Source organism: Microcaecilia unicolor, unplaced genomic scaffold, assembly GCF_901765095.1.
Source record: "Microcaecilia unicolor unplaced genomic scaffold, aMicUni1.1, whole genome shotgun sequence".
Taxonomy (NCBI): domain Eukaryota; kingdom Metazoa; phylum Chordata; class Amphibia; order Gymnophiona; family Siphonopidae; genus Microcaecilia; species Microcaecilia unicolor.
Genome location: NW_021963049.1, coordinates 154,007 through 168,848, shown reverse-complemented (window position 1 = coordinate 168,848; position 14,842 = coordinate 154,007). Strand labels below are relative to the sequence as shown.

General features: G+C 40.4%; 1 protein-coding gene across 1 annotated transcript in view; it reads right to left on the bottom strand.

The window, feature by feature from the left end:
- The window catches only part of LOC115458839 (reversion-inducing cysteine-rich protein with Kazal motifs-like), a gene marked incomplete at its 5' end in the record, with an annotated part of 203,992 nt that overhangs the window by 62,512 nt on the left and 126,638 nt on the right, over window positions 1-14,842 (bottom strand). Inside the window, one exon of the mRNA XM_030188665.1 lies at window positions 14,477-14,687. Coding sequence (XP_030044525.1) covers window positions 14,477-14,687 — 211 coding nt within the window. The remainder of the gene's footprint in view (window positions 1-14,476; window positions 14,688-14,842) is intronic.

Genomic DNA, 14,842 nt, shown 5'->3' with positions numbered 1-14,842 from the left:
TTTTCTAAGAAAGCAGGATTGATCAGGCACACAAGTGGGAGATGACATTCAAAGTGACGGACATAACACTACTGTTGAACGACTCCCAAATGTGGCTGTGCCACATGAACTTTATCTTACCATAACATAACTTTGTATTTGTTCCCACCGGAGTCTGCAAACGCCTCTCCGGTACTATGTAAGCCACATTGAGCCTGAATTTAGGTGGGAAAATGTGGGATACAAACGTAACAAATAAATAAAATAAAATGCAACAGTGACAGATGTGCTCTTCCATAGCTCAGAACTTCAGTTCAGAGTTCCGACCATGTGTGGCCCTTCCTACATGCAGCAAAGCTAAAATAATTAGGCAACTCTTGGGGAGGTGAGGGATTGTGTGCCTGATCAATCCAGAAAACATCTGTCGACAAGCAGGACTGAGTCAGGCACATAAGAGGACGACTCCCAAGCTTAGGTTTATCCAAATTCCTCGTAATTTTTGCAATTTCAATAGTCTGCACTATTAGAATGCGAGAGTCGCTATTTCAAAAGGGACAGATTAGCTAGAACAGCTTGACTGAAGGCATTGTCTGTTCTTGAAGCTTGGTCCAGGCAATAAATGTATGGATCAAGGACCATGTTGCTGATTTGCAGATGGTAACAAGCAATGCAGACTTTAGCAGGGCAACAGTGGCTGCAACAGACCCTACACTGATGAGACTTCTGTCTGGAGCCGAGAGGAAAACCTGCATTTTGATAACATGTGATATGATACCCACCAGTGAGGCATCTCAGGAATAGCCCTCACGTTCTGGAACTTACTTCCAGAGGGGCTACATCTAACGCGAGACTACCTCTACTTCAGGAAGCAGGTGAAAGCCTGGATCTTCTCTCAAGCCTTTAATACATATGTTTAGCCACCCATCTATTTATTCCAACTAACTCTGCTCTATCCATCTTGATCCCATCTACATATCTGCACTTGGCCACTCGGCTACATAGTAAGCTGTATTGTAGAAAAAAAAAACATTAGCATCATATCTATGTTATTTGAATGTTCTAGTATGTGCTTATTAGGTGTTTCATTGGTATTATGCTGACATCGTATTATACCTATGTTATTTGAATGTTCTTGCATGCTATTTCAGTATTGTTTATATTGTACTGATATTTATCATATTTCTGTTAAATGGTTGTTCTGCAATGCTGTTAAATGTGTATATTTTTGATACTGTTTCATGTTATTAGGTTTAAATTAGCTGTTTCCAAGTTTACTTTATTTATTGTATTCATGTTTAATAATTTACTATTGTTCTGTTAAAACTGTAAATTTTATTTTAGATTGTACCTGCTGTACACCACCTTACAGTAGGTGAATCTCTTCATAAAGATGATTAATAAATCCTACTAAATAAATAAATAAAATATAACACACAAAAACTGTTCATCTCTGAAATTATTCAGCAAAAGAGTTCTCAAACAGCAGGGGGGCTGGGTTATCCCCGTTTAATAAAGAGGTGTAGAGGTCAGTGCATGCCGTTCTTAAAAGCAGACAGATTGGTCTCGGTCCACTGTAAATAAACATACTTTAAGACTTAAAGCTGAGAGCTGGGTGAGAGGGGTGTGGTTTTCTCTTAGAGCTGTGGTTTAAACCACAAAGTATCTCTGTGTGCTGGTAAGAAGCAATAAATTCAGACTTTTGCACAGGGAGATGTTTTAAAAGAAAAAAATAAAACAAAAGAGGTAGTCTAAAGGCTAAAAAAACCAAACAAACAAAAAAAAACCAAACCTTTTTTCATTCCTGAGAGAAAAATGTTTAAGGGCTGTGAAAAAATAAAAGGAACTCCAGTGTGCATGCTCAAAGAAAACAAACAAAAAACCAAAACCGGTAGTCTGAAGGCTAAAAAAAAAAAATGCAATTTTTCGTTCCCGAGAGAAAAAAAGCTTACATTCTGTGAAAATTAAAAGGAACTCCAGTACGCATGCGCACTGCCTGTCTTGCCTGCACAAACTGCACACGTTCCCTCGAGGCTGTAGGGGATGTAGTCTAGTGAGTGACATCACATCCTATCATATGACTCATCCAAGATGGTAAAACAGGAACTGCCCCTAAAGTTGCTGCCAACTTGAAAAACGGATGTGGCCTGAGCTTAGTTATGACAACTCTTCCTGTGGCATCATCAAAAGTGGTTGGATTTGGGAGGTGGGGCTGTGGCATCACTTCTGGTGATGTCATCAAAGGGGTGGAGTTTGGGGGTGGGGATATGTCACTGAACACCATGAAAAGGGCTGCATGTGGAGTGTGTGGGGAGAAGGCAGATCCTCAATACCTGGCATTGACTCCTTTATCCATTCCTTAATAAGTAATGCTTTGTTATAAACTGACCAGTGAATTGTGCTGAAGCATGGGATAGGGACAGTTGTACATGGAACCGGGGCCCCAATATTTCTATCTAAAGGTTTATGATATTTCCCCTGTCCTACCATATGCACAAGCCTGTCCAAAAATTGTTTCAATAGACCTGGATAAGTAAAAACCACAATCCACTAAAAAAAATGATGTGACAACACCAGAAGACTAACTAGAACATAAGAGTAGCCATATTGGGTCAGACCGATGGTCCATCTAGACTAGTATCCTGTTTTTGAACAGTGGCCAATCCAGGTCATAAGTACCTAGCATAAACCCAAATAGTAGCAACATTCCATGTTACCAACCTCAGGGCAAGCAGTGGCTTCCCCATGCCTTTCTCAATAGCAAACTATGGACTTTTGCTCCAGGAACTTGTCCAAACATTTTTTTAAAAACCCAGATACATTCTAATGATGGGATTTTTGAAAGGCGAACTCTTCTTGTTTCACTGGTCTTTGAACAGGACCTAAATATGATAAAGAAATTGTTCTTTAAAAATCTTGCTAAACCATTCTATGGTGAGAAACTCTGGATATTTCCAGACGTTGTGAAGGTTACTCAGGAAAGACGACGTGCTTTCTTGGCACTGAGAGACAAAGTTAAAGGGCTAGGTGGTACTTTTCTATTGGCATACCCTTGTAAATGCCAAATAAGATATCTTGATAATAAGTATATTTTTCTTGAACCTGAACATTTGAAATCTTTTATAGATTTTAAAAAATTGCACAAATAGATCCAGTGTGAAATATAGATCATGTAATTCACAGTAATATATACGTGATGTAATCTAGGCCATATTCTTATATTTAAGTTACTTAGATGATTCTCTCCTATGTTTTTCTTCCCCCCCCCTTAAATTATTTGTAGTCTAAGAAAGAATGATATTTTTCTTTATTGAAATGGAATTTTCAATTTCCAAATTTGTATTTAATTTTCTTCTGTTTTTCTTGAACAAGTTGAAATGCTTGTAATTGATGTAAAAATTCATAAATAAAAGATTAAAAAAAAAAAAAAACCCAGATACATTAACTGCTATTACCACATCCTCCGGCAAAGAGTCCAGAGCTTAATTATTCATTGAGTGAAAAAAATATTTCCTCCTATTTGTTTAAAAATATTTCCACGTAACTTCATTGAGTGTTCTCTAGTTTTCATACTTTTTGAAAGAGTATAAAATCTAGCATCTAGAGCCCTGATGGCGAACCTATGACATGCGTGTCAGTACTGACACGCGTAGCTATTTTCGGTGACACATGCGGCCGCATGTGGCCGCATACAGAGAAGCAGCGGCGTTCCTTGCTGACACCCGGGGCGGATTGCCGATGCGCCCCCCCCAGGTGCAGCGCGACCTCCCCCCCCCCCGGCGAAATCACCCCCCCCCCGGTGCATGTTTACCTGCTGGGGGAGTGCCGTGTGCGCTCCTATTGGCTCCCTCCGAGTCCTCCGCTTGTTCCCTCCCTGCTGCTCCCTCTGCCCCGGCTCCTGCATGGCCGTTAGGGGATCTTTGACCTCACTTCCGGCCGGAAGAGCAGAGAGCAGCGGAATGCCGTGGGGGACGCATCTCTGGGGGCCCTGTGATCGCCATTACCAGCAACCACATAACCACAGCAACCATCATCCAATCTACTGTTCTGGGGTGTCGTGGATTTCTAATTGACCATCATTACTGAGATAGGTGAGGGGGAGGCTGGGAGAGGCAAGGGCATGTGCTATGGGTGCCGTTTCCCGCCATTAGAAATAGCGGCAGCCATCTTAATTTACATAAGGTGGTCAGTTAGGCTAGTTAACCCCTAACTGCCTGCAGGGCTAACAGGCTATCTATAATTCTATCTTCTGTTACTGCCCCCCTGATGGAGAACCCAAAAAATAAAAAACCAAGGTTAAGTAAAGGAAGTGGTAGTAGCAGTAGCCGACCCTTTCAAGAGACATGGACCGAGATGTATGGCATTATAGAAAAAAATGGCAGATCATTTTGCGTTCTATGTACTGAAACGGTAGTAAGCAGAACGTGGAATATAAATAGACATTTTGAAACTAATCATTCCCAGCTCTTGAAAAAAAGTGAGGATGAAAGGAAGGAATACATTTCCAGGCAGCTACACTTTTATAAGAGCCAATCTAATTCCATCCTTACATTTGTAAAAGGTTCTACAAATTTAACATCTGCAAGTTTGAGCATTGCTCACTCCATAGCTCAGCATGGAAAAGCACTCAGTGAGGGAGGATTTATTAAAGAAACTCTCCTAAGATGTGCACCAGTTCTATTTCACGATATGCAGAATAAAGATGCAATTATTAAGAGAATATCTGAGTTACCAGGAAATTTGGAGTGCCTGGATCCGATTACCAGACACTTTTAGCACCCTGAAAAATATAGCAATGGCTTTACTCACAATTTTTCCCTCTACGTACTTTTGTGAAACCTTATTCTCAGCGTTAAATAATATCAAAACCAACAAAAGAAACAGATTGAAAGATGAAGTTAGTAGCTTGAAGTGTACAAAATACCAACCTTCAATTGAAGATTTAGCCAGTGAAATTCAGCAACAAAAAAGTCACTAATAGGCAGATTAGTTAAAGAATTCCCCCTCCCCCTCACTTATCTTAGTTCACGGCACCCCACACAAGTTAAATAATATCAAGACCAATAAAAGAAACCAACTGACAGATGAACAAGAAGTCACTAAGCAGGTAAGTTAAATAATTAGCTTTTGGTTTATTAAATACAGTTATATATTACAATTATACATTTTTGTTATTTAAACTATAAATATCGCAAAATTATGTTTTTTTTCTCGAAGTGACACACTACCCGAGTTATGCTCGGTTTTTTGGCGAATTTTGACACACCAAGCTCAAAAGGTTGCCCATCACTGATCTAGAGCATCGATAACTTGGTATTATAACTGGGATAGAAGAGTTAACTATAGCTGTATAAGACAGCCCTAAAGGGCAGAACACGCAAACTAACCATTAAGTTAGCACAATTTTGAAGCGCAAAAAAGACCAATTTCCCTCAAATACCACCCCATAAAAAATAAATATAGAAATATAGATGGTGATGTCACAGGATGGGCAACGCCAAGGTGAACTGCCCTGTAATCTCCCAAAGTGAGAAATAAGCATTATGACAACGCCATAAGGAATAATAAATCAGAGGCAAGAAGCCACAACAAAGGAGCTTTCAGACACAGCACTATAGAGTCGTGCACCAGAAGAGTAATCTAGGGCAGTACGCCATAGCCATAACCTAAAGCAGCACATCATAAAGCAGTGTCAAAGAGCAGCACACTACAGGAGCACCCCGAGCAGTGCTGTACCGAAGCAACAAAGAGCACCGTCTGCATTGCAAAACAGCATAAATCTGCATTATGACACAGCATCACAGAAAAACATATCAATGCACAAATGCAACTCAAGGCTTAACTCTTTTTCTGCCTGGGTGCCTCTAATCCACAATACTCCCAGAAGCCTGAGAGGTTTCTTAACTGGACTACACCATTACATAAACCCCAAATCAGTCTCCAAGGAGTCAAATGCAGCTGAAATGATCCAAAAAGAGTCAAATGCAGCTGAGATGTCATACTGGAGTAAGAGTATCTGCTTACTCCTATACAAATAATCTCTGACTTTGGCGGTCAAGGTTATCAGCAAAGATTTGATGCTGTGCTGATGTCCAAATCAGAATTCGCTGCTGGATGGGTAGTCAATGAACAGTTTTCATATGAGGTGTGATGTGGTCAGATTTGCCTAAGTTGCATACAAGTCTAAGAGCAGTATTCAGAATTAGTTGGAGAGGTCTAAGATCTTTGGTCCTGATACCTTTATATAATGAACTGCAGTAGTCTAGCTATGAGATCACAGGAGAATGAATGAGAATATTCAAAGCTGACGGTTGGAGTAAACTGTATTGATCTAATTAGTCATTACTTACATAGTAACATAGTAGATGACGGCAGAGAAAGACCTTTACGGTCCATCCAGTCTGCCCAACAAGATAAACTCATATGTGCTACTTTATGTGTATACCTGACCTTGATTTGTATCTGCCATTTTCAGGGTGCAGACCGTAGAAGTCTGCCCAGCACTAGCCCCGCCTCCCACCACTAGCCCCGCTCCCAATCTCCGCTAAGCTTCTGAGAATCCATTCCTTCTGAACAGGATTCCTTTATGTTTATCCCACGTATTTTTGAATTCTGTTACCGTTTTCATCTTCACCACTTCCCGCGGGAGGGCATTCCAAGCATCCACCACTCTCTCCGTGAAAAAATACTTCCTGACATTTTTCTTGAGTCTGCCCCCCTTCAATCTCATTTCATGTCCTCTAGTTCTACCGCCTTCCCATCTACGGAAAAGGTTCGTTTGCGGATTAATACCTTTCAAATATTTGAACGTCTGTATCATATCACCCCTGTTTCTCCTTTCCTCCAGGGTATACATGTTCAGGTCAGCAAGTCTCTCCTCATACGTCTTGTAACGCAAATCCCATACCATTTTTGTAGCTTTTCTTTGCACCGCTTCAATTCTTTTTACACCCTTAGCAAGATACGGCCTGCAAAACTAAACACAATACTCCAGGTGGGGCCTCACCAACGACTTATACAGGGACATCAACACCTCCTTTCTTCTGCTGGTCACACCTTTACAGCCTAACAACCTTCTAGCTACAGTCACCGCCTTGTCACACTGTTTCGTTGCCTTCAGATCCTCAGATACTATCACCCCAAGATCCCTCTCCCCGTCTGTATATATCAGACTCTCACCGCCTAACACATACATCTCTCATGGATTTCTACTCACTAAGTGCATCACTTTGCATTTCTTCGCATTGAATTTTAATTGCCAAACCTTAGACCATTCTTCTAGCTTCTGCAGATCCTCTGTCTCGTTTTCCACTCCCTCCTGGGTGTCCACTGTTAAAAAATCTTAGTATCATCCGCAAAAAGGCAAACTACCTTCTAACCCTTCGGCAATGTCACTCACAAGTATATTGAACAGAATCGGCCCCAGCACCGATCCCTGAGGCACTCCACTACTCACCTTTCCCTTATCCGAGCGAATTCCATTAACCACCACCCTCTGGCGTCTGCCCGTCAACAAGTTTTTAATCCAGTGCACCATGTCGGGTCCTATCTTCAGCCTGTCAAGTTTATTCAAGAGCCTCCTGTGGAGAACCGTGTCAAAAGCTTTGCTGAAATCTAAGTAGATTACGTCTATAGCATGTCCATGATTCAATTCTCCCGTCACCCAGTCAAAGAATTCAATGAGATTTGTTTGGCACGATTTACCTTTGGTAAAACCATGTTGTCTGGGATCTTGCAACTTATTGGCTTCCAGGAAATTCACTATCCTTTCCTTCAGCATCGCTTCCATTACTTTTCCAATATCCGAAGTGAGGCTTACCGGCCTGTAGTTTCTAGCCTCTTCCCTATCACCACTTTTGTGAAGAGGGACCACATCCGCTGTTCTCCAATCCCACAGAACCTCTCCCGTCTCCCAGGATTTATTAAACAAATCTTTAAGAGGACCCGCCAGAAGCTCTCTGAGCTCCTTCAATATCCTGGGGTGGATCCCGTCCGGTCCCATGGCTTTGTCCACCTTTAGATTTTCAAGTTGTTCATACACACTCTCTTCCGTGAACGGTGCTATATCCACTCCATATGTACTTTTGCCAGTCAATCGTGGTCCTTCTCCAGGATTTTCTTCTGTGAAAACAGAACAAAAGTATCTATTTAGCAAATTTGCTTTTTCTTCATCATTATCTACGTAGCGGTTCACAGCATCTTTCAGTCTCACAATTCCCTTTTTAGACTTCCTCCTTTCACTAATATACCTGATGAAATTTTTGTCACCCCTCCTTACATTTCTAGCCATTTGTTCTTCCGCTTGCGCTTTCGCCAGACTCTCTCTCTCTTGGCTTCTTTCAGTTTCATCCGGTATTCCTCTCCGTGTTCCTCTTTTTGAGTTTTTCTGTATTTCAGGAACGCCAACTCTTTAGCCTTTATTTTCTCAGCCACTTGCTTGGAGAACCATATTGGTTCCCTTTTTCTCTTGCTTTTATTTACTCTCCTTACATAAAGGTTTGTGGCCATATTTATAGCTTCTTTCAGCCTGGACCACTGTCCTTCCACTTCTCGTATGTCTTCCCAGCCCATCAGCTCCTTCCTCGGGTATTCCCCCAGCTGCCAGGAATTATTAGGAAAGGGATGGTGAATACGATGAACAACCTGACCAATTTACTTACTGATGGAAGGAAAGAGCAGTATCTAGCACAACCCCAAGTATAAGGGTAGTATCAACTAAAGGTACTTGACTGTTACATAACATTATTAGCTGACATAAGGTTTTGGTGGGATGATTTGTAAAAAGGAGTGCTGTAGATTTCAAATGGTTTAAAATTAATCTGTTGCTCTCAAGACAGTCCGTGAGTTTTAGTACCTCCCTGATGGCAAAAACATGTCAATATTGTTAGATTTTGGTCCCGACATAACACTAATTATTCAATCTTGAATAAAACAGGAAAAAGAAGGCATTTATCAGCACTAAAGTGAAGACTCTGAAGGCAGCTGAGGAAGCAGAGATTCAAGGCAGCTATGCTGGTCAGGGTCCAAACCAGAAGTCTGCAAGCTTAAGGATGTTGTTTTGGGTGGTGACCTTGTTTCTCTTTGTATATGGATCTTTAAGGAGTGTCTGTGGTCTATGCTCATGCCAAGGTATAGAAACATTTTGCAGCTATTCAGGTATATACTGTTCCAGTCAATGTTTAATTCCTAGCACAACTGCACAGTTGGATTAAGCTGTGCTGGACTGATAACATAGTAGTCAGTCTGGCTACTGCAGCTGTCAAAGTGTATGATCTGGATGGAGTTTCCTTTTTGTGCCATTACTGTTAGGTAATTAACATAAATTTAGTTGTATGTGCTCAGATAAGTTGTTTGATGTTTATATACATATTAAAAAGGTGTGGTGATAGTACACTTCCTTGTAGTAAAACATTCTACTGTAGATACAAACAGTTGCATTTTCCTCCAAGTGTTTCACAGAAGTGGTTTTCTTTATGTACTTGGATCATACTGATTACCTTTCCTCTGTCAGGCTAATGACAAGGTACATTTAAAGAAAGACCATAAAAATGTTATATGAAAGGCACTATAAACCATGCACAGAAAATGAGAAAGTTAAATACGTATTTTCTAAAATAGAGAGTCAGTGAGATATGATACAAATGTTCACATACCTAGCACATTTCAAATACAGAATCAGAACAAATTACTTTCCATGAAATGAAAAAGATCAAAGAACAAGGGGTCATAATATGATGCTGAAGGATGAGAAGTTACGTGGATGCCTGGAATAGACTTCCAGTGGAATTTATATAAGCCAAAACAATGGCAGACTTCAAATATACATGGAAGACACACAGAGGGACCATTGTGGAAGATGAAGAAAGATCACCACTTGAATTACAGTGGTGGAAATAAGTATTTGATCCCTTGCTGATTTTGTAAGTTTGCCCACTGACAAAGACATGAGCAGCCCATAATTGAAGGGTAGGTTATTGGTAACAGTGAGAGATAGCACATCACAAATTAAATCCGGAAAATCACATTGTGGAAAGTATATGAATTTATTTGCATTCTGCAGAGGGAAATAAGTATTTGATCCCCCACCAACCAGTAAGAGATCTGGCCCCTACAGACCAGGTAGATGCTCCAAATCAACTCGTTACCTGCATGACAGACAGCTGTCGGCAATGGTCACCTGTATGAAAGACACCTGTCCACAGACTCAGTGAATCAGTCAGACTCTAACCTCTACAAAATGGCCAAGAGCAAGGAGCTGTCTAAGGATGTCAGGGACAAGATCATACACCTGCACAAGGCTGGAATGGGCTACAAAACCACCAGTAAGACGCTGGGCGAGAAGGAGACAACTGTTGGTGCCATAGTAAGAAAATGGAAGAAGTACAAAATGACTGTCAATCGACAAAGATCTGGGGCTCCACGCAAAATCTCACCTCGTGGGGTATCCTTGATCATGAGGAAGGTTAGAAATCAGCCTACAACTACAAGGGGGGAACTTGTCAATGATCTCAAGGCAGCTGGGACCACTGTCACCACGAAAACCATTGGTAACACATTACGACATAACGGATTGCAATCCTGCAGTGCCCGCAAGGTCCCCCTGCTCTGGAAGGCACATGTGACGGCCCGTCTGAAGTTTGCCAGTGAACACCTGGATGATGCCGAGAGTGATTGGGAGAAGGTGCTGTGGTCAGATGAGACAAAAATTGAGCTCTTTGGCATGAACTCAACTCGCCGTGTTTGGAGGAAGAGAAATGCTGCCTATGACCCAAAGAACACCGTCCCCACTGTCAAGCATGGAGGTGGAAATGTTATGTTTTGGGGGGGTTTCTCTGCTAAGGGCACAGGACTACTTCACCGCATCAATGGGAGAATGGATGGGGCCATGTACCGTACAATTCTGAGTGACAACCTCCTTCCCTCCGCCAGGGCCTTAAAAATGGGTCGTGGCTGGGTCTTCCAGCACGACAATGACCCAAAACATACAGCCAAGGCAACAAAGGAGTGGCTCAGGAAGAAGCACATTAGGGTCATGGAGTGGCCTAGCCAGTCACCAGACCTTAATCCCATTGAAAACTTATGGAGGGAGCTGAAGCTGCGAGTTGCCAAGCGACAGCCCAGAACTCTTAATGATTTAGAGATGATCTGCAAAGAGGAGTGGACCAAAATTCCTCCTGACATGTGTGCAAACCTCATCATCAACTACAGAAGACGTCTGACCGCTGTGCTTGCCAACAAGGGTTTTGCCACCAAGTATTAGGTCTTGTTTGCCAGAGGGATTAAATACTTATTTCCCTCTGCAGAATGCAAATAAATTCATATACTTTCCACAATGTGATTTTCCGGATTTAATTTGTGATGTGCTATCTCTCACTGTTACCAATAACCTACCCTTCAATTATGGGCTGCTCATGTCTTTGTCAGTGGGCAAACTTACAAAATCAGCAAGGGATCAAATACTTATTTCCACCACTGTAAGTAAACAAAAACCAGCAGAGAAAGGGTAATAGAATTTTGCTGCACATACCAGCTTTTTAGAACCAAAATATGGTTAAGATAAAAATCAGCTAGATAACACATACGTATCACAAGACAGCACAGTAAAAATATAAAATTGATTACAAAAATGTAAGGACCATTTTACAAAGTGACAGTAAACATTGTGTGCTTACCACATGCTAAAAAGCCACTACCGTGGGACGTGCTCAGGCGTCCCACAGTAGGTCTGAGATCGGCATGCGCCAATCCCGTGCAAAAAAATATGAAATATTTTTAGCGCAGGGGTGTGTTTGGAGGCGGAAAGTAGGCATGCCCTGCGCAGGTAAATCAACGCTCGCTGCCCTATTAGTGCAGTGTTAGCATGGCAGCCCTTACCACTTAGTAAATAGGTGGTGGTAATGGCTCACACGCTAATTAGGAAATTAGTGCATGGCCGTTAAGGAGAAAAAAGAAATTGCGGCCATTTTACTGCTGTGCTAAAAGTGGCCTCAACACATGGGAAACCCACATGCTAAAAGTGGTGCAAGCTACTTTTTAGCGCTGCTTAGTACAAGGGCCCCTTATTTTATTCTCCTTTATGAATAGATTCATTCAATGTGGTGTTAATAAGAGATTCAGAAATAAGGAATGAAAAAAAAAATAGTAAACCTGAGTAGACTGGATGACATTATAACCCTTTGAAGATGAAAATAACTCCCCATTACATGGATTTTACACTGCACCATATACCTAGAATAGTCTTCCTGAGTCATGCTCCTTTTTCTGGCTTTACTGAAATCTAACAAAAAATTAACCTTTTCAAAGCTGGTTTTAAATTTTAACCCCTGGTTCTCCTGGCTGTTGGTTTTAACCATTTTTTGTAATAAATGGAATACCAAGGTCGCTTATTTCTCCTGTATATTTATCTTAAATAGACTATAAGCTTAAGAGTACAGACTTTCTCTTACGTGTATCTATACAGCTCATATCTACTAGAGCTACAGACATTATTTTATTTATTGGTATTTATTAACCGCCTTTATGAAGAGATTCACCCAAGACGGTGTACAGCAGGTACAGTTTAACATAAAACGTATAATTCTGTTAAAAGCATAATAGTAAATGACATTATGCAGAAATAAACAGTAAAATTTCCCAAGTCTATCTTAACAATGGTTTATGGACTTTTCTTTTAGGAACTTGTTCGAACCTTTTTTTTTAAACCATGCTAGGCTAACTGCTTTTACAACATTCCCTGGCAATGAATTCCAGAGTTTAATTACACATTGAATGAAGAAATATTTTCTCCAGTTTGTTTTAAATTTACTACTTAGTAGCTACACTGCATGCCTCCTAGTCCTTGTATTTTTGAAAAGAGTAAAAAGTGATTTACGTCTACCTGTTCCACTGCCCTCAGTATTTTATAGACCTCTATCATATCTCCCCCTCAGCTGTCTCTTCTCCAAGCTGAAGAGCTCTAGCCTCTTTGGCTTTTCCTCATAAGAAAGTCGTCCCATCTTTATCAAACTCAAAAAACAAAAATGGCATATGTCCCTGCAATATACCTAGCTGTAAACTACGCCAACACATCTCAAAGGATCCCACAGTCAATCACATGAGAAAAACATTCAGCATAAGGGGATCCGTCACATGCTCATCTTCAAATGTGGTATATATCATTCAGTGCAAAAAGTGTGAAGAAGGGTGCTATACTGCAGAAACAAGCCAGATGCTAAAGACGAGACTCAATTTACATAGACAAAATATTAACATTCCCATGCCAACCACGATGTCACCTCTGTGGGCCAGCATTTTATAAAACCAGTACACTGTATCAATGATCTTATGGTGAGAACAATAAAAAGCATATAAGACCTTTGAAGTCAAAATGATGAAATATTTTGACACCCACCAGACAGGACTTAAAGATCTGGGCTTTCTATCCCACTATAAACTATACAATTATACTGCTTTGTCACTCTCTTATCAGCCATCCATCTCTACCTGTTTCTCACTCACCCAGCTCACCCAACCCACCCCACCTTCTTCCTGTGAGACTGTCACTGGAATGCTTTTGTGTTTCTCTTATATATTTCGATATTTGTCAACATTTTCTCATGTCTGGTCTGAAGGATTACCTTCAAAAGCTAACTGAAAAATGTATTGTTAGTCCAATAAAAAAGGTATCTTATTTTATTTTCTCTGTTTTCATTTATTTCTATTTATTACCTTTAAAAGTGGACTAATATGGCTACCACACCACTTTAATAATTCATAACATTCTATTTGCTTTCTTAACCACCGCTGCATACCGAGCAGAGGGTTTCAATGTATTACCACTGCAGTATTAAAAAGAAGAAAGATGTATGCAAAGATTAGAGGCCCTGTTTACTAAGCCATGCTATAGGCATGCTAGCGTTTTTAGTGCACGCTAACGCTAGAGACACCCATAGAAATATATGGGTGTCTCTAGCGCATGCTAAAAAATATTAGTGCACCTTAGTAAATAGGGCTCTAGATAAAGTGGAATCTGGATAATCTTATTGTCCTTTAGATATAACTTTTTTCTTGAAAAGTCAAGGGTTTAGCTGAAAACTACAATGTCCAACAACGGCCAGTATTTCACTTAGCTGCTTTAGGGAACCATGAACTAGTGAAGAAAACGTTCTCTTTGCATTTAAATGCTATAGTATAATAGGACAATAAGAATTTTGATGGAAAGTTTTTTTTTTCTGGCGATGATAGAATTTTAAGCGCTCTGATTTCTGCTTTGAATGGAGCTGTTTGAGGCTTTTTTCTTCCCATTTTAATGGAATGTACATTTTCACAGTAAAATTTATATGAAAAACTTCTACAAGTATAAGCATCGAGAATTTATTTTGATTGTGTATTTCTACATTATTAGTGCTCCATGAACCTTCTTTTGACTATTTAGTAATATCAACAGGAATGCAGGAAGCCTCAGATTCTCAAGACTTATTCAAATCTGGATAAAATATTACTGAAGAATTTATTAACTTACCTGGAGATATAACTGGTTTGCAACCTTTTGCTACAAGAGGAGGGCATTTAACAGATGTACATTCTGTATGAAAACTATAGTCTGAAAGAACTCCAACGGCTTGACACTGTCCATAATAATCCACTGCTACACGGTCAGAATATGCAGAACAGACGTTACAGTAGGTTTCACCATTGCGCCCACATACTGGCTGTACCGTTTTACAGAAGGACTAAAATGTAAACAGAACAGGGCAAAATTCTTAGTAAAACATGCCATTGTTTCATCAACAAATATGATAAGGATCCTAAGATCTATGTAGCAAGTACAATTTACTACCCAGATCACCACCACATATACAACTATTTTTGAATTTTCCTACCTGTC